At 48.3% G+C, this 24,188-nt stretch overlaps 2 protein-coding genes across 4 annotated transcripts; one reads left to right on the top strand and one right to left on the bottom strand.

The window, feature by feature from the left end:
- Nucleotides 1-860: 860 nt before the first annotated feature.
- Nucleotides 861-18,393, top strand: itpkcb (inositol-trisphosphate 3-kinase Cb). Its single transcript, XM_056283134.1, has 7 exons — nt 861-2,334; nt 13,657-13,756; nt 13,861-14,074; nt 14,207-14,411; nt 15,628-15,729; nt 16,011-16,082; nt 16,253-18,393. Exons 1-7 carry the CDS (start codon nt 1,153-1,155, stop codon nt 16,460-16,462), a joined length of 2,085 nt encoding a protein of 694 aa, XP_056139109.1. The 5' UTR covers nt 861-1,152; the 3' UTR covers nt 16,463-18,393.
- actmap (actin maturation protease) lies at nt 16,918-24,179 on the bottom strand. Of its 3 annotated transcripts, none has more exons than XM_056283135.1 (7): nt 23,953-24,179; nt 23,540-23,786; nt 21,255-21,323; nt 20,890-21,014; nt 20,602-20,731; nt 20,377-20,447; nt 16,918-20,287 (listed from the first exon to the last, which is right to left on the bottom strand). In XM_056283135.1, the coding sequence occupies exons 2-7, from the start codon at nt 23,710-23,712 to the stop codon at nt 19,953-19,955; spliced, it is 903 nt and encodes a 300-aa protein (XP_056139110.1). In that variant the 5' UTR covers nt 23,713-23,786; nt 23,953-24,179; the 3' UTR covers nt 16,918-19,952. The 3 variants fall into 3 exon arrangements, with proteins under 3 accessions (XP_056139110.1, XP_056139111.1, XP_056139112.1); XM_056283136.1 differs by having other exon boundaries at nt 23,540-23,749; XM_056283137.1 differs by lacking the exon at nt 21,255-21,323.
- Between the last annotated feature and the right edge of the window lie 9 nt (nt 24,180-24,188).

Genomic DNA, 24,188 nt, shown 5'->3' with positions numbered 1-24,188 from the left:
GGACATCAGTGGATGCGAGTTTCACTCCATCCAGGACATATACAATGGACGTTGTGTCAGCAAAGCCTGTAGGATTATCAAAGACCCCAGCCCCCCCAACCATGGACTGTTCCAGCTGCTACCGTCAGGCAAGCGGTACCGCAGCCTCAAAGCCCGGACCAGTAGGCTCCGAAACAGCTTTTTCCACCAAGCAACCAGGCTTTTGAACAAAGAACATTAACGACACTAAGCCTGGTGCCGGACTGACTGGTGCTGACCTATGGTCTTCAGCGGATCGTCAGTTTACACACACACACACACACACACACACACACACACACACACACACACACACACACACACACACACACACACACACACACACAGATGTAGCTTGGCACACACAAATATGCAAACAACTACACACACATACGATGCACATTTATTAAGGCTGGGCCTACACACACACAGTCACACACAGACCCACACACAGCACCTTACATACACCGCACACTATTTATTATCATTACTGCTTTTTTGTTCTGTTTTGTTGTTATTTTTATTACTACCGTTGCTGCAGGGTTGAGGGGCTGAAACACAAGAAATTTACTCTCTTATACTTGCATAATGAGACATAAGGAATAAAGAATCTTGACTCTCGAACTGTCGTCTCCCAAAACAGGAGGGCAGCACTATTAAAACAAACAAACAAGAAAACAAAAACTTCTGAATTGGTCCCTTTTTATTTAGCACTTACTCCTTAAGGTTAGACGTGTACATACGTAATGTATGCTGTCTGGCATAGTGCCTACTGTGTCACTCTGAAACTATAAGACTGGTCTCTAGCCTGCACAGCCACACACGCTTGGGGCAGTATTTGCGTCTCTTGGGGAGGGGGAGTGTTTAATACGCAGCAACGGATTTATGGTTTACTTAAGATATGCTGTGATTGGTGTTAACACAGTTGTATTTTATTAAAAAAAAAGAGCAGTCGCTGGTCTCCGATTTTCCTGTCTCGGCTTCCGTCCCAGATATGGGACACGCCACACGCGAAGACGAAGGGCTCGTGAGTCTTGCACGATGAAGCGGACGTGTGACTAAGACGTTGACAGCTGGCTCGTCCACAGCTCCTCTTCACTCCGCCGCTTGTTTCGGCTGATTTGATTATCGCTCATGACCGAGGGTGTGTCTCGGGCGCACTGTCGTACGGCACGCGGGATGGGCCAAACACGCTCTTGTCTCTCGGGCGCCAACACCGCCACGGGGTGGAAACCAGGCGAGGCGGCCCGACAGCTCCGGATCCGGAGTTTCAGCGCCGGCGTGAAACGTCGGGCGAAGTGCCGGATGAGAAACACGGAGTCGCCGCGGCTCCGAGGGGGGGACCAGCACGACACCGGCCAGGCGGACTTTCCAGACGGCGCCGGACGCTCGGAGACGCGTCGCGACAGCGGTCCCCTGCCGACGGAGCCCGGAGAGCGCCGGACAGCCCCGGGTCGTGAAACCTCGCCCGGCCTTCCCGATGCGGCGGCGGCCGCGGACGGCTGTGCGGTGACCGGGTCGGCGCCGGCCGCGTTGTCCCATGCGTTCGGTTCGGGCACACGGGCGGGTGAACTCGGCGAAACGGACCGCGTCGGCAAGCGGAGCAGCGGGCCGAGAAGCGAGGGAGAGGACGACCATGCCTCGGATCCCCCGGCGGGGGCCATGGAAAATCCGCCATTGGGAGAAAGCGTGCAGGATCCCAGCGTCTCGGACGTGAACGCGTCGTCGCGCGCCACCCGAGCGAGCGCAGCGCCCGAGGGGGCCGCGCGGACCTCGGCTTCGGCGTGTGGAACTTTAAAAAGCGAGTCGTCGTTCTTGCCCGTCGCGAGCGAGCGAGCCGAGGCCGGGATGACCAAATCCGACTCGACGACGCTGTCGTGCCGGCCCGGAGCCGTCGCGGATCGCCGGGGGAAACGCTGCCCGGCCGAGTCCGAGAACCCAGAGGGCTCCGGTCACGCGGGGAGTCCGCCCGGTGGCCAAAGTTTCCCCGGTACCATCCCCAAGCTGATCATAACCAGAGACCCCAGTCCGGGCAGGTCGAAGGCTCCGGCACCCCCTCAGGTCCTTGGACAGGGAATCGGCGGGTCATGTGTGGAGACCCACCAGGGCGAGGAGTCGCCTTACTCGGACAGCGGCTGCGGCGGGTCGCCCGCCTTGATGCGCTCCCCCAGAAAGCTGTCCAACTCCTCCTCCCTCGGCCTGTCCTCCGCGTCTTCCTTTGAGGAGTCCGAGGACGACTTCAACGGGAGCGACATCGAGTCCAGCCTGTCTCCTGCCAGGTGCAAGTCTCTGGGCAGCCCGGACGATGGGACGGGGGTGAGAATGACCATTGTTAATATTTAGGCCCTTCTTCTTAATCGCAGAGGGTAGAAGGTTAAAACTCATTCAGCTGATCTGTTTTCATTATCCGTGGGGAGATTTGGTGGGTGATAGTGGGGGGTTTGGTATATAACAAGCGTCCTGGTGGTGGTGGTGGTGGTGGTGGTGGTGGTAGCACTTCCACCTTTTAAGCTGCAGCCATAACCCTAAAAGCTTTTCATATAACAGCAAGTGTATTGAGAAAGTATGTGAGAGTTAAAGAAAAACATGTCCCTTGCTCTAACATTTAGAGCGATGGCCTGGTGGTCTGTCCAGGGTGCCCCCACCTGCCTCCCAGTGACTGCTGGGATAGGCTCCAGCATCCCCGCGACCCTGAGAGCAGGATAAGCGGCTTGGGTAATGGATGGGTGGATAGATTCAAAATACTTTTTACTGTTGAGAATTAATTGTATTGCAGTGTTCATCCACTACAGTGGGCGCCCATAGAAGATGTTCCACCAGCAGTTCACGACCTCCAAGATGAGAAATAGCACATGCTGCAAATCAAAATTGGGGTGATTGTAGTTATGTGTAAAGAAGGGAACGGTGCAACTGACACACTTATCAATCTGCCACAACAACAACAACAACAATGATAATGATAATAATATTTGAGGGACAATATCAGAATACAAGAACTACAGAAGATCGCACTGCTTGGAACATCTCATATCCTGAGAGAGGCACGAGCCATCAAATAGACTTCTACCTCATTCGAACCCAGGCCCCAGGAATGGGCCTGGTTACTCTGTTGTATTACGGCATGAAGTTCAGGGAAATTTGTATAATAATAATTGTGTGCCGCTGAAAGAGCAATGGGCTACCACGACAAGACTTTGGGATTTGATGATGGGGAGAAGTCTCAAGTGCAGTCAGAGAAAAGGCTGCTGCTGTGCAAATCTCTAATGTGGATTGAATTTAAGTATTGGCAATAGATGACTTTATACGTACTAGTTCCATGGTGACGATATCACATGGGGTCATTAACCGAAAGGGGGGAATGGCAGCTTTACAAAGGGTGGATTTTTGTCCGTTTGTTGACTCGGGGGGGCGGGGGGGGGTGGCATCATCCCACCTCAAATCAACCCCTGTCCATTATCCTCATTGCTATCCCTTGTTTTGATTTTGCTGTGTACGCACACAACTGGAAAATAGCGGCAACAGCTAAAAGTTAAATAAATGAACTACTATTGCTTAGCCTGCCCAAAAAAAATAATAAATCCAGTTATCCCGTAAATAACCAAATAAGTTCATAATTCCGTTGTTATTGGGCCTCGGAACCAAGATGACCTCCACTTTCCTCATCTTCAGAATAGAAACGGGGGTTATTTGATTTGAGCTCGAGAGTGCTCAAGACAACACAAGTGTGTCAGCACACAATGTTCACACAAGTGGTAGTTTGCATGGAGGTACATACCCGTAGCGTCTCTACAGGGGCGTTGCGGACCAACCCGCTGCCTAGTCAGTGAGGAGACTCGGGCGAGCATGACGACATCTACGCATGCACGCACACACGCACACACACTTAGGATCTCAAGGCGAGTATGAGATCTTCAGGATGTCACTTGATAAGATCTTTGCTATCACTCCCAGGCTCACAGTATTGGTTTATTATGACAGTCAAACGTGTCAAGTGTGTGTTTAAAGTAATTCACATTGAATATTTTTGGCTGTCGAGCTCGTCACAGGATGGCCGATTCATCAAGCGCCATTTTGTCCCGTCGAGCGCTGTGGAAAAATTGGCCCCCCATCACAATATTGGCCCTTGTAACGAGTAGTGTTTACAGTCCTGTGTAAAATTTACAACACAGCTTGTCACTTGGGTTGTAAACACACTAGTTGGCGACTCGTCGTTGTGTATTTTGTGCTCGTGTCTTAAAATGCTCATAAAATTTGAATGGTAATATCAGGGAGTTTTTCCATTCTAAATCTGACTCTGGGCCTTTTGGGCCTACCGCTGTTCAGTCCTGGAATTTAGTTTCCAGATAGGAAGTAATGCTTCCCTCCCCGTCTGAGTCGGGAGGCTTTGCTGGGCTGTGACTGGAAAAACCTGGAATGACAGGAGTTTCTTTCTAGAACTATATGTCGTCTCTAGAAATAGACTTTGCTCTCTCACGGGGGCAGAGCGCGAATCCTCAAGCTTTCCGCGGCGAGATCGGAAAGGTGTCGGGAGCTTTCGCTCCGATGAAAGATAAAAACATGCATAGTGGCGCAGCACAAGGCGTATTTTGAAAGAAGGAGGAGAGACTTTGTTAAAGAAAAAAAGAAACAGCGGAAAGGAAAGAAGAGAGAGTGAGAAACAATGAACTTCTCCGTGGGTTCCTGGCAGGTTCTGCTCGCTGTCTGTACCTTTCTTCTTTCCACCCTGTTCTTCTGGATGGTGCCATTCTGGTGAATGACAGAGGAAAAAAAATGTCACAGTCACAGGGGCTGATATTTTTATCGGCGACCCGACAAAACAGTATGTTTTGGGCCAGACTGAGCCACCTAGAGGCCCCCCTTCATAACGCTGTCTAGCACTTTCACGCGCCCATGACCTTATACATGACCTTATGTGCAGTGTGCCTGGTGCAGGGCATGGATTAAGTACTGTTTATCTCCTTTGGGTTGAAATTTGGATATTTGGTTGTCCTAGATTAATGATAACCACATCTACTACCTCAAAACTTTTCCCCAAAAAATTAGGTGTGCAATATTTGAGGGAGTGTTATTCGAAAATCCTTCTTGGTTTGATATTATGCTTTACCAAACAGTGCCATATGAAGAACATCAGCTGGATTCTTTGACATTGTGTTTTTGCATATGTGAGCCGATATCGTGATATATATGCATAGTTCATGTAAAATTCCATGATAGTGTAATCATATTTTCCATATCGACCAGCACAAACTGTACTTAAGGAAACAGTGGCACTAACACTATGCACTACTGTCTTTGTTGGCAGTCTGAGCAGCAGTGGATCAGGTAATGACTGGTGCATTAGATTTCATTGATGTGACTCATTCTTACATGCCACTGTGTGGCATGTGGGTGTGTGTGTTTGTGTGTGTCTGTGTGCGTTTCAGTGTGTCAGAGTGAGTGTTCCAAGTCTACACAAACATCCTGAGTACAGTCAGTTGCAGGGGCCTATTTTAGCAATCCTGATTTAGCTCTCTTTCCTTTTTTTCCCCCCTTCTGCCCCTTAGTCATCCACATTTTTGATACAAGAGTGGCGTTTGATAAGACATTTCCCAACGTGTTGTTCTCCTGCAGAGTTGTGGGTGAACTCCTGACCCCGATGAGGAGTTTGGATTAAATTTCAATTTTAATTTGTCTTTGCCCAACAGTGGAGGGGTGTGGGTGGGGGTGGGTGTCTGTGTTTTGTTCCGTGTAGGTGACCGAGCCACATCTGTGCTCAGCTCTTCAGTAAAGGGTGTGTTAGTAGGCGTAGGAATGAGGGTGTATGTTACGGGCTCCCTCTGAGCTAACCAGGCTTTTTGAGATTGCGGCTAAACTAGTTGACGCTGTTCAATGACGTGAGCAGATACCTGCTTCCATGCATAACAACTGACACATATTCTCTCTCTCTCTCTCTCTCTCTCTCTCTCTCTCTCTCTCTCTCTCTGTGTCTGCCTGTCTCTCTCTCTCTGTGTCTGCCTGTCTCTCTCTCTCTCTGTGCATGTGTATGTGTGTGTGTTTGTGTGTACATATGTGTGTCTGTCAAATTCAAAAGGGCTTTATCGGCATGGGAAATATACGTTTACATTGCCGAAACAAGTGTAATAAAACAAAACAAAAAATTTACATAGATCTCTACTAGAATAACAAAATGTGTAAACTGTCTGTGTGTATCTGTCTGTCTGTCTGTCTGTCTCTGTCTGTCTCTCCCTCTGATGCCATCTTACATTCAGAGTTCACTGTGTGTCATGGAAAATTGGGCTGAAGGCAGAACCTGTTGCTAGGCGACCTCTGCCATATATGGCGCTTTTCTTTTTTTCTTTTGGTCTTGCTTCTCCTTCTCGCTCTCACTCACTGACAATATCTATGTTGTCCCTTGCTGCCTTTATTGCATGAATAATGAAAAAAATTATCATGATGTGTGAAAATATCACCCCTGAACACTCTCTCTCTCTCTCTCTCTCTCTCTCTCTCTCTCTCTCTCTCTCTCTCTCTCTCTCTCTCTCTCTCTCTCTCTCTCTCTCTCACACACACACACATTCAACCCGGCACAAAAAGTCAAATATTTCCCCCCTGAAATACCTTGAGATGTAGACAGTGGAACAGAAAACCAAGGAAAATGTAGACAAGCCAAGATAATACGAAGCGACACAAACAAGCACACAGAAACACTCCCTCAGACTTTCGACATGTGGCCCACACAGGAACATTCAAGTTATGCGTGCTAGTTCACATGATCCACAGTCGCAAACCCGTTTTCACTGGCACTCATTATGCCGTGCCCCACACATCACTCCCACACCCCTCCGCCCGTGCACCGGCAGGGGCTCTTGCAAGCAGATCTATATGATGGCCATATCGGTCTGTTTAGTGACCATGGTTGAACTGCTTTAACGGCGAAGAACGGCGCAGAAGGGGATGTGGTTTCACATAAACAGGTTCTGATAGGCGCAGTAGATGTGAAAGCACCTAAGAACATTGCAAAGTGCGCTCGTGTTGTTTCTCCTCTAGCTGATAATTGTCGTCTGACAAGATCTCCTTTGTCAGTAGTCGTGCACGTGCACATGCGCGCGCACACACACACACACACTGAATCTCAGTCTCACACAAACACATGCACACACAGAAACATATATATGCACTAACGCGCGCACACACGAAATGCTAATGGCGTGGAGGAATTTGTCAAGCAGACAAAAATGAGAACGTCAGGGGTCCAAGGGAAGGACTGGGCCTGCTTGAAAATATAGGCTACCTCATTATACATCTGTGTCCCTGCCCCCATCCTGTCTGTCAGTCAGGAGGCTGAAGAGAGATTTGCTCTGCGTGGGGCTCAACATACGCTGCGTGGGGATTAGGCACAGACGAAGAATAGCAGAACAAAGGAGACGGTGAACGGGTGGCGGTTTAGTCTGCGGTGGCCGATAACAGAGAAAGGGGGGAGATATGGGGCGAGGGTGAACGATCTGCAGAGAGGGGGGCTCGTTCGAACTGGCACAGAGTCAAACAAAAGGAAGAATGGGGCTGAGCTGAACACGAGATATCAGGTATTGGCGGGGGGGGGGGGGGGCAGTTGAAATGGGAGTAACGGGTGAGTCGTAACCCGGCGGAGGGTTCAGTGAGAGAGGGAATTTTAAGCGTTTCCTCAGCAGCGTGAGATCGTCTACCTGTCAGCGCAGGCTTCGGTTGACCTCAGCACAAATGCAACGACGCAGGCATAGAGAGACTAAGCTAAGGGAGGGGATGGGTAGATTTCGCCTCTGCTAAGCCAGCTCGGCGGCGGGAAGCCCCTGGGTGCTGGTTGTCGACCTTGCCCGGCGAGATTGTGTGCAGGGTATCCTGATTCTGATTCTGATGGCGGGGAGTGTTTTGTGCTGGCTGCGCTCTCGCGCCCTCTCTGTGGCGGTGTGCGCCTCAGTCAGCGTGTGCCTCCTGCTGCACGGCTCCATCAGCCAGGTAAGGCCACGCACTGGGATAACGGGGAGCAGTGAGCCGAACGGGAGCACAATCGACTGTAGCGGCTTACGTGTTTTGACTTTGAACTCCAGCATTTTATTTATTTTTGGACCCCCGGTTGTTGGGTGTGTTTGCTGAAGCTCATGAACGTCACTAAGGCGAAATATTTCGAGTCCCCGTTCACCTTGATGGTCATTTATACAGAAACCTCACTCCCTCGCCGGGTGGCTATATTGTCCGTCGACCGGTTTGAGGAGCCAGTAAGCCAACTGACAGGAGTTGGGTGACGTTGGCAGATCGATTAACCGAAGAACTATCGCCCCTTGTTGGTTCAGCCTTTAACGATGTCTGATACAGGTGTTAGGATTAGATCCTTATTTTTACCTCGGCACACTGCCTGTCTCTTAAAGAACTACGTAATGGCTAATGCCCTTGCCCTGTGCTCCTGCTTGAAGAGCGTGTGCGTGTGTGTTTGAGTATTTTCCTGGCCTGTATTGTGCCCGCAGCTGCTGTTGTGTGAACAGCGGAGGGCCTGTAGTGGAGAAGGGTCCATGTGTAACATTGACGTCCCCGTGACGAGTGGCTGACGCATTCCCTGCATTCCAGGCGGAAAGTCACGGAGAGGAAAGAATAGGACGCAAGCGAGGGAGGATGTGAGACTTGCAGGAAGAGGTAGAAGTGAGGAAAATGGAAAGATTAAGGGGGTAAAATCGGAGCTGCCTTGCACAATGTCTATGAGTTGTACCAGTCACTCCAGCTCATAAACTCTGGTGGGGCCATGGCTCCTTAACTGGACAAGGGGGGGGGGGGGGAGTTGAAAATTTGACCAATATTTAAAATGGAGGGGAAATAAGGCTGTCGAATGCGACGGGGCAAATAAACAGGCATCAAAGGTTTGGTGGCTAATGAGGAAATTTCGTCCAACGGGAATAATGCAGAATAATGAACAGAAGTAAATGGACGGCTTTTATGTAGTGTTTTTCTAGTCTACCGACCACTCAGAGCACTTCACAGTGTATGCCTGACATTCACCCATGGCGGAGGCTGCCATGCATGGGGCCAACCTGCTCATCGGGAGCAGTTGAGGGTTCAGTGTCTTGTTCAAGGACACTTCGAAAAGCTCTCCGCAGGAGCTGGGGATCAAACCAGCGACCTTCCGATTACTCGATGACTCCGCTCTGTCTCCTGAGCCGCGCTGCCCACCGAGTGCTGTGTTGTATAATTCAACCTAAGATAAGCTGAGACAAGGACGCACACGGTGACGGTCAGTGTTTAGCCGTAGCAGAATGTAGTCTGTCTGTTACGACTGTGACGATTAGGGCTGCATACACGGGACCAAAGAACAAAAACAAACAAACAAAAAAATTCCATTATAAATGTGCAACTTTTTTTGAATGTTATAAGTGTAATATGAATTTGATGCATAAAAAGTGCTGCATTTTCTGTATATTTAAACAGTTGTAAAAATGAAATGGGGCTCAGTAAGCAGAATGGATCAGACTCGTCTTGAAGAAAAACTTAGATATCGTCCAACTCACAGTTCAGCTTCCACGATGGGCCTCTGCATCAGATGCCTTGTTTAGAAGCATGTCTGAAACACTGCCTCATCTAGCGATTTGGAAATTGAAGCAGTTGGTATTTTGATTATATCTCCTTTTTATCCCCCTGTTAATGATGCTGCCGTTGTGGGCAGATGTCCTGTTATATAAAGCAGGCATACCTGACCTCGGAGAGGCGGGATATTAAGCTGCCAGCTTGACGCAATTAGAGAGAAAGCGTCAGAGCACTTGAGTAAGAGAACTGAAGGAGGAGAGGTTGGGGATTTAGGTGTCCATCTCACCCTCCTCATCCGTCGACTCCTTCAACTCCCTTCTGTCACTGAGTGCTACCCTAGCCTCCTGAGACTGTGCGGGATGAAGGTGCAGGAATGTGCATGTGAAGCATGACGTCGTATGAGGCCGCATGGTCTCAGGGGGGCTAGATAAGGAGAGGTGATGCTGCTCATGCTTTGGTAGCATCACCTCCTTTAGCTTCATAATGATACCCCACCGTGGCAGTTACACAAACAAGGCCCGCAAAAATGACCACCTCCTCCTGTGTTGACTCCCTCCGGGCTGTTCTTAAGGCAAATTATGCACCTTTTTGTTTGACCTCTGTTTACACATTTCAGTCCTGACTTAAACATGAGTCATATGGTTGGGGAAAACCTGGAAAAACGAATGGAACCGATGTTAAAAACGTGTTCTACGGCGTTTGGCAGTTTGAATCCCCGTGTTACCTCCCGCTTGGTCGGGCGTCCCTACAGACACAATCGGTCTTTCGGTCGCGATGTCACAATGCCTCTGGTCCTTGGAAGATGGCGCCCGGCGTTGCGTTGCCCTTGGAAACGGCCCAAGTCTGAAAGACCGATTGGCCCTGTCTGCGGGTGGGAAGCCGGATGTGGGTATGTGTCCTGGTCGCTGCACTAGCGCCTCCTCCGGTCGGTCAGGGCGCCTGTTCGGGGAGGGAGGGGGAACTGGAGGGGGGGGGAATAGCGTGATCCTCCCACGCACAACGTCCCCCTGGCAACACTCCTCACTGTCAGGTGAAAAGAAGCAGCTGCTGACTCCAAGTGTATCAGAGGAGGCATGTGGTGGTCTGCAGCCCTCCCCGGATCAGCAGAGGGGGTGGAGCAGCAACTGGGACAGCTGGAAGAGTGGGGTAATTGGCCAAGTACAATCGGGGAAGAAGAATGGAGAAAAAAAATCCCCCGAAAAGAAAAAAAAGTGTTCTCCAAGCCTGGAGAAGCAGTGGCAAGGAACGCATGCCCAAACAGGCTCTAAAATGTCATAGCAGTTTTGCTTTTCATCGCCATTTCATTCTCAGTCGGTCTTAGCTGTCTGCTCACAAAACGAGAAATCGATGGATACTTACAACCTTGACGGCTGAGCAAAATAGGACATTATCAGATTTAAGTGGCCCCAAAAACTCCAGCGAGTCAAGGTCTCAGATACTGAAATCCCCCTGCTGAATAAATCGTTGTGACACGTGAGTGGACACGACTGTTTACACGTTGTTCCTGAAGACTGTTCCACCTTTCATGAAGTCCTGAAATTTGCTAGGCAAAACGGTGCAGTCACCGCGTGTGGAGTTGGTAATTTATTCATGGCGTGCGGCGTGTGCTCGTGGCGGAGGATGTGTTGGCGCTGATCTGTTTATGAGATTGAAGGCTCCAGTCACTGGCGCTTGCCGTTCACTCTTACTCTTTCTCGTGATCCTCTCGCCGTCAGCCAGTTCCCTGACGAAGACTTCGTGAACTCGCTGTCGAGGGTACAGTTCCCTGACCGTAAGCGGAGCGAGCACGGCGATGCTCGCATGCAGCCGGAGGATTTGTCTTGTTCTGTGCTTGTGCATGTGATAACTGACATAAAATTAAATTCTGTACTTGTATTAGTTGCTTTGCAAATTACACATATTAAGGATGAATGAGTGTGGACAGTCGCCATTCCACTGTCCCAACGTTGGATACAAGAGCGATGCCGTTTTATCCAAACATGCCACGTAGTTGCTTGCCTGCATACATTTAGTTTCAGCTGCTGTATTGGTAAACACTAATGTTGTTATAATGGACCTTTTTTTTGTCCCGGGTTGTAGGATTAGGGTTAGGCCCCTGCCCCAGTTGTCCCCAGTTGTAGGGTTAGGGTTAGGCCCCTGCCCCAGTTGTCCCCAGTTGTAGGGTTAGGGTTAGGGTTAGGCCCCTGCCCCAGTTGTAGGGGTAGGGTTAGGCCCCTGCCCCAGTTGTCCCCAGTTGTAGGGGTAGGGTTAGGCCCCTGCCCCAGTTGTCCCCAGTTGTAGGGGTAGGGTTAGGCCCCTGCCCCAGTTGTCCCCAGTTGTAGGGGTAGGGTTAGGCCCCTGCCCCAGTTGTCCCCAGTTGTAGGGTTAGGGTTAGGCCCCTGCCCCAGTTGTAGGGGTAGGGTTAGGCCCCTGCCCCAGTTGTCCCCAGTTGTAGGGGTAGGGTTAGGCCCCTGCCCCAGTTGTCCCCAGTTGTAGGGGTAGGGTTAGGCCCCTGCCCCAGTTGTCCCCAGTTGTAGGGGTAGGGTTAGGCCCCTGCCCCAGTTGTCCCCAGTTGTAGGGTTAGGGTTAGGCCCCTGCCCCAGTTGTCCCCAGTTGTAGGGTTAGGGTTAGGCCCCTGCCCCAGTTGTAGGGTTAGGGTTAGGCCCCTGCCCCAGTTGTCCCCAGTTGTAGGGGTAGGGTTAGGCCCAGGCCCCAATTGTATCCGGCCAATTACCCTACTCTTTGCAGCCGTCCCGGTCGCTGCTCCACCCCCTCTGCCGATCCGGGAAGGGCTGCAGACTACCAAGTGCCTCCTCCGATACACGTGGAGTCGCGCGTATCGGAGGAGGTACATGCAACTCCTCGTGTACCAGCCGCTTCTTTTCACCTGACAGTGAGGAGTTTCGCCAGGGGGACATAGCGCGTGGGAGGATCACGCTATTCCCCCCCGGCCCCCCCCCCCCCGAACGGGCGCCCCGACTGACCACAGGAGGCGCTAGTGCAGCGACCAGGACACACACCCACATCCAGCTTCCCACCTGCAGGCAATTGTGCCTGTAGAGACACCTGACCAAGCCGGAGGTAACACGGGGATTCGATCCGGCGATCCCCGTGTTGTTAGGCAACAGAATAGACCGCTACGCTACCCGGACACCCATAATGGACCTTTTTATAAGTTCCTTTTTAATCTCCAACTCAAAACTTTCAATAACGTGTGTCAAAAATGTGGTCAGTTAAATTCAAAATAGCCACCGTGTTAAGCTGCCACACTTCAGCTGGTGTGAAACCGTCTTGGTGTTTAGCAAATAACGCCTCCGCTGTTTCTGTTGTGTTTACACTCCCAACACCGAGGCCTTCTCGCTCTGGCAGAGTGGCATGAGAGCTGTGGCTGGGAAGGTGTGTGAAACTGCACAGTAATCCGCAATATTCAGCTTCCTGCTTGTGAGCAGCGACAGTCATAAACGATACTGATTGATCGGTCTAGATTACCTCTCAGTTTGTTTCTGTTGCACGCCTGAATCTCATTTTTACACCATCTGTAAAGTCTCAAACCTGCCCCCCCCCCGTCACTCTTGTTATCTACTGTAATGTATTACACATAACCTTAACCGAGACTCCCGTCTACTTGTTTTGATTTCACACATGTACGTTCTCTACGCACTGATGTGTGTTCTCCTGGCAGACTGCTGCTTGCGTCAAAAGCTCCATTTGCACACTGTTCTCGCTCCAGTGTTTCCCAATGAGGATAACCGTGTGTGCGCACACGCACACACACACTGTGTTTCAGGTAGTGGGGATTCGGTTTCACGACGCCACAGCGCCAGGTTGGGTAAATGTTTCATGAATGGGCTTTCTGTCACGTACGCTGTGTGCCCGGCCTTGGCTCGGGGAGGCGCTTCGTACAGTGTTGACAAAGGTGCACATTACTGGGTTCAATCCAATACCCGAGGTCCCTCTTTTAATCATCTCGGCCTTTATGTCCGTAAGTGAAATGATGTGACCGCGGGAGAAGCCGTCAGTCTCTTCGGTCACTTCTTCCTGCTCGCTGTTTGTGTTACCTCAGAATGTCTTTGTGTTCATACCCTCTCGTAGATAATTATTGTGCATCTTATAGTTGTTTTTCCCCCCCCTCAGAATAAACCTTGGCACAAGTTGAAAACCATGGTTCACTGGTCACCCTTTGTCGTGTCCTTCAAGAAGTCTTACCCATGGGTACAATTAGCTGGTCACGCAGGTACCTACACAGACACATGTGTACACACTATACACACACACAAATTACAGTAAAGTCTTTACTGTTTTCTCTGGTTCTCACCTCTTTTTACTCCCTTCCCCAAGGTAACTTCCAGGCTGGGGATTACGGGCGCCTGTTGAAGCGCTACTGTGAGTGTGAGCAGTTGTGCCTGCAGAAGCTGATGGGGGACATTCTGCAGCCTTACGTGCCTGGGTACTACGGCGTGGTACAGAGGGATGAGCAGGAGTATAACCTGATGGATGACCTACTGGCTGACTTTGACTCGCCATCCATAATGGACTGTAAGATGGGCAGCAGGTAAGCCTAAGCGCAGACGTGTGGATTGTGGGTCGAACATTAGTCCCCGCCAGTGTTGTGTGTGCAGCGTGTGTTGATGTGTGAAGAATCAGGCGATGGACTGTTTAGCGTTTTCCTCCCGTCTCCCTTCAGAACGTACTTGGAGGAGGAGCTGATTAAGGCTAGAGAGCGGCCGCGTCTGAGGAGGGACATGTATGAGAAGATGGTGGCGGTGGACCCCGGGGCCCCGACAGAGCAGGAGAGGGCCCAGCAGGGTATCCTCAAACCCAGATACATGCAGTGGAGAGAAACCCTCAGCTCCACGGCAACCCTGGGCTTCCGCATCGAAGGCATTAAGGTGGGAAGGGAAACGTGACATACTACTTATTACTTAGTGGTGTAAAGTGAAGTGTAAATATCGACTGAGTACATATACGCATCACAATGAAGCTTGGTTTGGACTTGAACACAGCTGGTGCAGCTGGCCCTTGGGGTCAGCTGGGGTTCATTCAGTACTGTGAACATATTTGCCTTAATGAAATGAACAAATAGTTCCACAAGATTCTGGTGGTAGCAAAACCGGAGATTGGGAATAAATATTTATCCATTTGTACACAAAGAAGACCACTCACTGCACTGGAATCAGCAAATAGTCTCACAAACTCTTGGCTGAACAAGCAGCCAGAGAGGAGACTGTGTGTTTTTATCAAACTAGAACCCAGCTGGGATCTGTTATTCCAGCGGCTATTGATTTACCGGTTACTTTGGTGGGAACAAAGCTCACCTAACTTTTTCTGTTACCGCAGCTCCGTTCTCCCGTCGGGTTGCTTCGATATCGGGGCTCTCACAAAGAAAATGCTATAAAATCAATTTTATGTGAACGTTTCTCCGTCACGGTTTCTCTTTTGTAGTTTCAGTGATGCTCGGTTAAGCCGCATCACTTTCGCCCTATAACCTCGGCGCACTGTCACTGTATATTTAGTCAAAGTATGCATTTGATGTTCTCTTTTTTATGATACACACAGGGCTTGGGTATTATTTTGGCTATTAGTTGTCATAAAATATTATTTGAATAACCATTTCTATGTCATTGAACGTAATTTCGGTGGCACAGTGGTTAGTGCGGTTGCCTCACAGCAAGAAGGTTCTGGGTTTGGGCCCCGGGGTATTTCAACCTTGGGGGTTGCCCTCTGTGTGGAGTTTGCATGTTCTCCCCGTGTCTGCGTGGGTTTCCTCCGGGGGCTCCGGTTTCCTCCCACAGTCCAAAAACATGTAGGTCAGGTGAATCGGCCGTACTAAATTGCCCCTAGGTATGAATGTGTATGTCGGCCCTGTGTGATGGCCTGGCGGCCTGTCCTGGGTGTCTACCCACCTGCTGCCAAATGACTGCTGGGATAGGCTCCAGCATCCCCGCGACCCTGCTCTCAGGGTCGCGGGGATGCTGGAGGTCCGGATAATGAACGGATGGATGAAGATGGTGTGGGCGCAGTCAAATGCACTAACAGTTAGTGCATTTGACTGTTAACTCCATTTGCTGTGACTTACTGATGTAAGTTTTTCCTCTTTTTGCACAGAAAGCAGATGGAACCTGCAACACAAATTTTAAGAAGACTAAGCACAGAGAGCAGGTGATGCAGGCCTTAGAAGACTTTGTGGATGGAAACATTCAGATCCTGGTACGTGCTCTCGAGCTTTATGACCAGACTGTTCATGTTCGATGCACATTTCGTTCCCCATAACTGCAAAATAAGAACCACGCCACTGTATTTAAATCAAACCTTTTCTCACTTCAGTTTTTCAGTAGTAGCTCAAGGAGAACCTCAAGACTTCTCTTAAGTCAAATTGAACTAAGCGAGGGAGGGAAAAAAATTATAGAGAATATGGACCGAATTTGTCCATTATGCGACGACTTGCTTTTTTTTAATTGTCTGCTGACCAACTTCTTTTCTACCCGCAGAAAGTCTACCTGCAGCGGTTGGAGGAACTTCGCTCTGTGCTGGAGAAATCCCATTTCTTCAGGACACACGAGGTGAAATACAAGCGCCGATAGACTTTTTAACTACTGCCATAATCAATGATCCCTCACCCAACTTGTTGGCCGAGTTGACATTTTGTGTTATAAACTCATTAAAGTTGCTTCTTTATTAAGTCTCACGCATGCGTATCTAACCTCAACCATCTCCCCTGTTTGCGTCCAAGGTTGTGGGAAGCTCTCTGCTGTTTGTGCACGATGCCTCGGGACAAGCCCGGGTGTGGATGATTGACTTTGGGAAGACTGTCCCCCTACCCGCCCCTCTCACCCTGGACCACAGGACTCCCTGGGTGGAGGGCAACAGAGAAGATGGCTACCTCTGGGGACTGGATAACCTCATAGACATCTTCAGCACTACGCTACCCCATACACCCTGAAAGGGACGTGAATAGTATGAACACAATACAGAAAGTTATCGGGTGGACCGGTGTCCTGATGTTCAAGGACACGGAACAGTGGAGAGAAAACCCGCAATATGTAAAAGCGTTTGAAGGGTATCGGGAGTTGAGATTGAGAAATGGTTGTATAGACAAGGTCCAACAATAAGTCAGACTTATTGCTTTTACATACCTTTACCATGAATTAAGCAAACAAATATCAATATTCCCTCAAACCAATACAGGAGGATGAGGAAAAACAAACGCAGGCTGTGCTTTGCACTGTGGGATATTACCAGTGGATGCCGTCTGTACGGAGCTGGTCCACTGGTGGAACTCGAGATCAGATACGTCACCACCTGCCTTCGTTGGGGTGGAGATGCAGACAGAACCACTATTGACTCAGCAGTGGACTTTTTAAGTGGCCTTGTAGGAGCATTGGCTAATGGAGTTGGTTTTTTTTTTTTTCATGGACCACTTTTAATTTCGACTTTTTATGAACAAGCATACACCAACACTAAAACACTGGGAAAGCCGTGTAAACAATTCCAGTGCAAACTGTCTCTGTAAATACCATTTTATTTAATTTTTTTTTTTGCCTTCTTATTTTCTTACCCTGAACTGTTTCTGTGCCTAGTGTTTGTAATGGAACAGCTGTTAAACCATTCCAATGCATTGAATTTATTTTTCTTCAAGAGCGCGCCTCGTTGTATAAACTGATGTCTACTCCCAAAGTTTTCAACTTCTAGCGGAAGCCGAAAGTGCTTCTTGATTGGACGACGTGGCCAAGAAAGCATCTGAAATAAGCGTATGGGGGTTATCCCACCCCACCCCACCCACCCTCATTATTATGTACAGTACGTGGTTTGCCAGCCATGCCTATGTGGAATGTATTGCACTATGGATCCTCCCAAAGCCATCGAACAAAACACGCTCTGCCTCGTGTCTCGACAGGTTGAGGCTCTGAAATCCTGGGTTCACAGATGACAACGGTAAAGCAGGTTAATAGGTTATTTCGTATTATTAGTCGGTTTTTAGCCATATTTAGATTCCTGAGGACTTAAGTACAAGAGTTAATCAATGGCGTTTAAAAAAAATAGGGTCAATTGAAACTGGCGCTGCCTGATAAGACTTAACTGATGGTGTGCCATCTCTACCTCTGTTACGCGAAATAGAGAATTTCAGTTTTTCTCAAGTCTTAATAGACGGCACATCAGCAAAGACAAGAATAACATTGCTTTAAATGTCAGGGCAATGCTATAACCCATCATTTTAGCTAGCCTCAACAGTAAATTTGATTTCTAGTATGCAAGTTTTTAGTTTACAAGGAAGATGACAACGTCTCTCCACAACAATTTGAGTGTACGAAGTTGGCGCCTGTGACCGAATTCACCGTTTCACATTTGGCGTTCCTTGTTTGGAATGTGGAAGGTCTTCTCTTCCTGTCAGCGAGCATTCCATTCCAAGTCTTCCAGCAAGGTCATGTCCTGCAGCATCGTCAGACGGCACTGTTTGTGCATGCAAGAAGAACACTCGGTACGAAACGAAAGGGCTTTAAAATGAGTGTTGCAACCGTCTGATGTGGAGGAATTGCAATTCAGGAATGTTTTTCCTCTAGAAATTTCCCAATCATGCACATGTACTGGAAGATGGGATTAACCGTGTTTACAAAGTATTCCATTTCTTATACACTTTAAACTTTATATTTGTGATATAACTAATAAACCATCAGGTTTTCTAATCGGGTGCTTTGCAAGGGTGAGAACTGGATTGTCGTGCCAGAGGCGATTCTTGACTTTGTCTAACCAAATGAGCCGCACATTTAAAGGCGACACATTTTAAAGAGGGGCAAAATATATGGAATTGTGAAAAGTTATAGAGTCCCTGCTTTTTCTAGAATGTCATTGATTTGAAATAAACTGGAACCAAGAGCTTGTGTCTCCGTTGAAACTCGACAACCCACCATCACCACACACATTACACTCTGTGCAGGCCCGCTCGACTCAGACCAAAATACATACAATTCATAGGTAGAACAAAAGATTTGGCAGGTATAAAGAAAATAAACTTTAATATATAAATATGAGTCGGTTTGACATGATTTAACAGCAAGTAGTGTCAGGCACAAAGACCCCTGCCCCTGAACTTTACTTACATTAATGACCATCAAAACAATGCATGAGTACCCACAGCCATGCAGAGATGTAACCAACAGAAAGCTAAACATGCAGTGAAAGCAAACCTCCAAAATGTAATCCGGTTATCTAGGGACCGCTGCCCACCTTTTCATGAACGTTTCACCTCCAAACAGATCATTAGTACTTTTTACTCGTTAGGCTAATGTAAACTTTTCTTAACCAAGGTTTTCACAAGCGCATGCAAAATCCTAAAAATTGAATTCTGAACTTGTTTTCCATAACATGCACGTCTTCTTCCACCAGAGAAGAAGACGGATATGCGTCTTCTTCCACCGTAGAAGACATCCATCCATCCATTATCCGAACCATTTATCCTGCTCCGAGGGTCATAGGGATACTGGAGCCTATCCCAGCAGTCATTGGGCGGCAGGCGGGGAGACACCCTGGACAGGCCGCCAGGCCATCACACAGGGCCGACACATTCGTACCTAGGGACAATTTAGTATGGTCGAGTCACCTGACCTACATGTCTTTGGACTGTGGGAGGAAACCGGAGCCCCCGGAGGAAACCCACACAGACACGGGGAGAACATGCAAACTCCACACAGAGGACGACCCGGGACGACCCCCAAGGTTGGACTACCCCGGGGCTCGAACCCAGGACCTTCTTGCTGTGAGGCAACCGTGCTAACCACTGCGCCACCGCACCGTCCCGTAAAAGACAGATATACCTATTACGGGAAAATGGTTCAAAACTATCAGGTTTTTTTAAGATTCTGCATGTACTTGTGAGAACTTGGGTTGAGAAAAATGGTTGACGCCACACTAAGGAGTAAAAAAATCGTTCATTCATAGTCTGCTTGGGAGAAGGTGCGTTTCCCTTCTTTTGAAAGGACACGCTTATAATCCCGCTTATAATCCTGGTAGACATCCAGCAACTGAGCTAAACTAGAATAGGCACACGTGACTTCAAACTACATGCACAGATGTAAAGAAAGTTTCCACGAGCTTGTCCAACTCCGTAAGTAGGACATATAGTAAAAACCCCACAAACTGGACAATCCCTTTAAAATCGACACATGCAATACAGTCAAACACTTCAGAGACAGAAAATGGCTTCTCACTTTTGATACAAGTGGGAACAAGACGTAAACATTCATTCAGTCATGGATGAGGCACACGGTACTCAGATTGAACCCCTTAATTTCTATAAGGTTTATCAATCACAGTGCAGAAAGCGTGCATTCTGACTGCTGCTTCAGTGTAGAAGTCCCTTCATCTCAAAATACTGCACTGCACATCACTTTCTTTATGAGTCGCACAGCTGGGCCCTGTTGAACAGAAGTGTGTGACTACGATATGTGTGTCTTCGTGTGGAGCAGCACCACCTGACCTGCAAGCCCAGCCTCTACCCCTCCTTGAGGAACCACATACTGGGTCCCATCACCGGCCCTATGGGGGTCCATCTCCCGCAGTTGGTCATTGCTCTGAGCTACGCTGTCAAGACACCACAGCTGGTAGCGAAGGCTCTTGCCTTGTTTGGCCAAGACGTAAGCTTCTCTGATACTTGAGGTGGGAAAGCGGAACGGAGGACTTGTGTCCTTGGGCAAGTAAAGCCAGGGTAGGGTGAGATCAAACTGGATATGCTCTTTACTCAGGCTTTCTTGGTTGAGACCCAAGAGAACACCTAGAAGGGATGGATATTGTGAATAAATGTATGCCATGTTGCTTGATTGGATGAGTGATCGAGGGTGTGTATATATTATTTAGTGTTACCTGAAACTGCTGCCCAATGGGCCCTGTGGCCACTGCGCTGGCATGGCTCATGGTTGAAGTCCTCATCATATCTGTGCATGTAGTAAAGGAATTTTGCCCTCTAGTGTGCAGTTTTTATAAAAGCAAGGCAAGAAACCAAAAATGAACAGAAAAAAACAGGACCCCGAAAAAAAGCCCTTCGTTTCATTCTTTATGGTTAAGTGTGTGCATGATCATGTAGGATACGGGATGAGAATAGGCTGTCCATCACAAATATGCGCAATGATGGTTGCAGCGTTGTCACCGCTCATGCCCCCCATCAGGAGCTGTGCCTTGCAAGCACACACCTCCTCTGCTAGCAAGGCCATGTTATGTGCTGGAAAATTTAAAACATGAGAAACAAAGAGTTTTAGTGCTGTGCTAGTTTTTTTTTCTACTAAAGTTGTTCCCTTTAAGTTCTCTATGAATTAAACAATTTCGTATTGCATCATTTTGTCAATCACAGAGGCTAATAGAATTTGAATGATATGTTACCGGAAAACATTTCACCCTGAACCGTGTAGCCCCTGGACAAAGCTGTCTGGACAATTGTCTCCATGTTAATACTCAGCTCTGGCTGTTTTAGGTGAGCAGCCATCCACAGAGCCACCAGACCACACCTGCAGGTAGGCACACACCAGACTCAGGATCATACCTTGGTGACTACATTATTATGTTAGATGATGGAGACACACAAACACTCAGTTCAGACTAATAGCACACAAGCTGCAGCTGATTGCATTACATGTGTAACAGTTTCATCCTTCAACCCAGCTTACATGAATGTTTTCACAGTTAACTATCAGTTACATGCTGTTTGCTAAAGGTTAAACTTGCTAAGTTGAATCTTAAGCACTTACTGTGGACCATCTTGGATGAGAGAAGGCACATATTTGTTGAACAATATCCATTGCAGATCCTTTCTAAAACTAGAGCAAATAAAATGAAACTGTATCATCAAAGAAAGTTGAATCAGTTCATCTGGATACAACGTTTACTGAGAGAAACGTTTCATCACTCATCTAAGTGACCTCTTCAGTCTCAGCTGACTGCAGGTATCCCCACCCTCATAAACAACACAGTTGCATAACGACCGAAACCAACAATCAGGTTCAAATAGGCGTGACCATTAATTTGCGTTTCAATGCTCATGCGTACTATTCACAGAGGATTTGGGAACGTTTGCAATCACACCACTGTAAGATGACGACACATGTATTCTTGCCCCCCCCCCCTCCTCGGTTCAGGGATGGTCGTTCTCTCTTCACATAGATGACCTCTGACTTCGCAGTCTACACCCATCTACAAGCGAGTGGCTACTCTTTCAAGGAGGAGGATGTGCACATCCTTGATAAGGAGGAACGCTGGTTTGAACAGGGAATCAAAGAGGCCATCTATGTGAAGAGGGAACGACCATCCCTGAACCGGGGGGGGGGGGGGGGTCTGGTTACAGAGGCCGTTTCAGACGCACCATGACTACGACCGATGCATTGTAGTATTTACGGCCTGTCCAGGGTGTCTCCCCGCCTGCCGCCCAATGACTGCTGGGATAGCCTCCAGCATCCCCACGACCCTGAGAGCAGGATAAGTGGTTCAGATAAAGGATGGATGGATAGCGGCCATTTTAAATTGTTTCAAAAATAGTATGAAAAGTTGTTAAAATGTTAATTTTGGTGTCAGTTTCTTAACAGACACACTAACATACGTAATACATTAATAACTCAATTGGGTATTTATCCTGACAGAATATAGTTTAAAAACCATGGCGGTCAAAATGACAAGAAACGTGTTATGTATTTTAACGCAACATCAAACTATATTGATATAAACGGTATTGTCATCCTATATCTTGTTTGAAAATATATCGATATAACGTAAAAAGTCAATGTACCGCCCAGCCCTACCAAACCAATGATGGTTTCATGTACAAATTGCCGTGACAATTAACTAGAGTTCGAACGGCCATGTGTACTATTCAATAACAGGCTAGCCTTCTTAAGACTGTGAAATTGCAATTGGGGATGGGGGGCATTTGATTGTTGATGTTTACTGTAAACCAACACATACTGATCAGTACTTAAGGTTTGACTTTTATCCTCTGGAGCACAAACTAGGAGTCATCAGCACGCTGTACCAGAGCTGACAACTTCCCCACCGATATAGCAGCTGAAGAAGGGGAGAAATCCCACAGTAAATGGGCCCTCGTTAAATGTGGTTATCCTAACTGGGTGTTTGTCCAAGTCAAGAAGATGCCCAAACAGTGCACCAGCCGATCGAAGAGAGAAGGACAACAGCTGTCTAAGCATAAACCAGCAGTGATTCTGTATGTGGTGGGAGTGTCGGAACAGTCGAGACGCATATTTTCCAAACACCATGTCTCGGCTGCTTTCAATCCCCAAACCACGCTGCGCCAGAAATTGGTCTACCCCAAGGATCGGGTCCCCCGGCACAAACAGAGCAATATAGTGTATGCTGTTAAGTGCCAGGAGGATTGTTGTGACTTGTAAATCGGGGAAACCAAACAGACGCTGGCAAAGAATAGGGCACAACTTAAAAACAAAAAGACATGCATGTTGGGGTTAATACTCCTGCCTGTGCCCCTGCCCGAGGCATGGCAAGACGAACTGGAGTTGGTCCCCGCGCGCTGCACGGCGGCTGCCCACTGCTCCTACCTACACAGCTAGGATGGGTTAAATGCAGAGCATAATTCCCCCACGGGGATTAATAAAGTATATCCAAAAAACAAAAAAAACCACAGAAGAGCTAACGCTTCAGGCCAGGACTCCACAGTGTACACCATCTACAGGCCAGTAGCCACTCTTTCAAGGATGAGGATGTGCACATCCTTGATAGGGAGGAACACTGGTTTGAACGGGGAGTCAAAGAGGCCATCTATGTGAAGAGGGAACAACCATCCCTGAACCGGGGGGGGGGGGGGATTATTGAGCATGCATGTAAACTGCATTATATAACTCACTGAAATATACACAATTACTCGGTACAGTTACTCTAGATCCCAATGTTTATTAATTTTTCTTATGAGAAAGTACATGCACTGAATATGTCACAAATGTGAAGGCTGTGAAAACAAGAGGCCAATTTATGTTAAAGTCTTTGAGCCCCTGAGAGAAATGAGTCTACCTACCAGCTCTCCCTCCGACTCAGCAACAGGCGGGCTTCTGCATGGTGTCCCTCAATAGCACTCTTTCCTGCAGCTATGGCCTGGTAAAGTTTCTTCTTGGACCCCGAAACTGCAGGAAGGGGTAGTCCTGGAGGCGGAGGTGGAGGAGGAGGTGGCATGGGCAGCTCCAACGACATTGCCCCCAACTTATGTTTGAGTTCCAACAAGTAAAACCTGCATGAAAAATAAGCATCACGTTCTGGCAGGTCAACTGCCAAAACAACTGGACGTTATCCAGCGCTGCCAAATACCATCGGAACAACCACTATTCCAAACACCCCCTGCCCTCTGTCAAACAATAGCCCTGGAAGCTCTGCCATCACTTGGCTAAATACATCCTCATGCTCAGTGTAACGTCGAATCTGGGTACAACTCACCTTATGGCATAGTCTTATGTGTGAAACCAAAAAAGTGTGATAGCAAAACGCCGCTAAATCTTAACGCGGGAATTGAGCTGACAGGATTCAAAGTACGTCAGATGGAAGACAAACAAACAAAAAAACAAACAAAACAAAAACAAACAAGGTAAACCTGCGCCTTGTGACGTGCAAATCTAAACGATCGACAAAATCCACGCAGCCGCCGAGCAGCCTGGTCAACAGCGTCGTCCACG

The sequence above is a fragment of the Lampris incognitus genome, chromosome 7 (genome assembly GCF_029633865.1).
Source record: "Lampris incognitus isolate fLamInc1 chromosome 7, fLamInc1.hap2, whole genome shotgun sequence".
NCBI classification, from domain to species: domain Eukaryota; kingdom Metazoa; phylum Chordata; class Actinopteri; order Lampriformes; family Lampridae; genus Lampris; species Lampris incognitus.
Note: the sequence above shows the minus strand (reverse complement) of the source record. Positions and strands in the feature narration are given on the sequence as shown.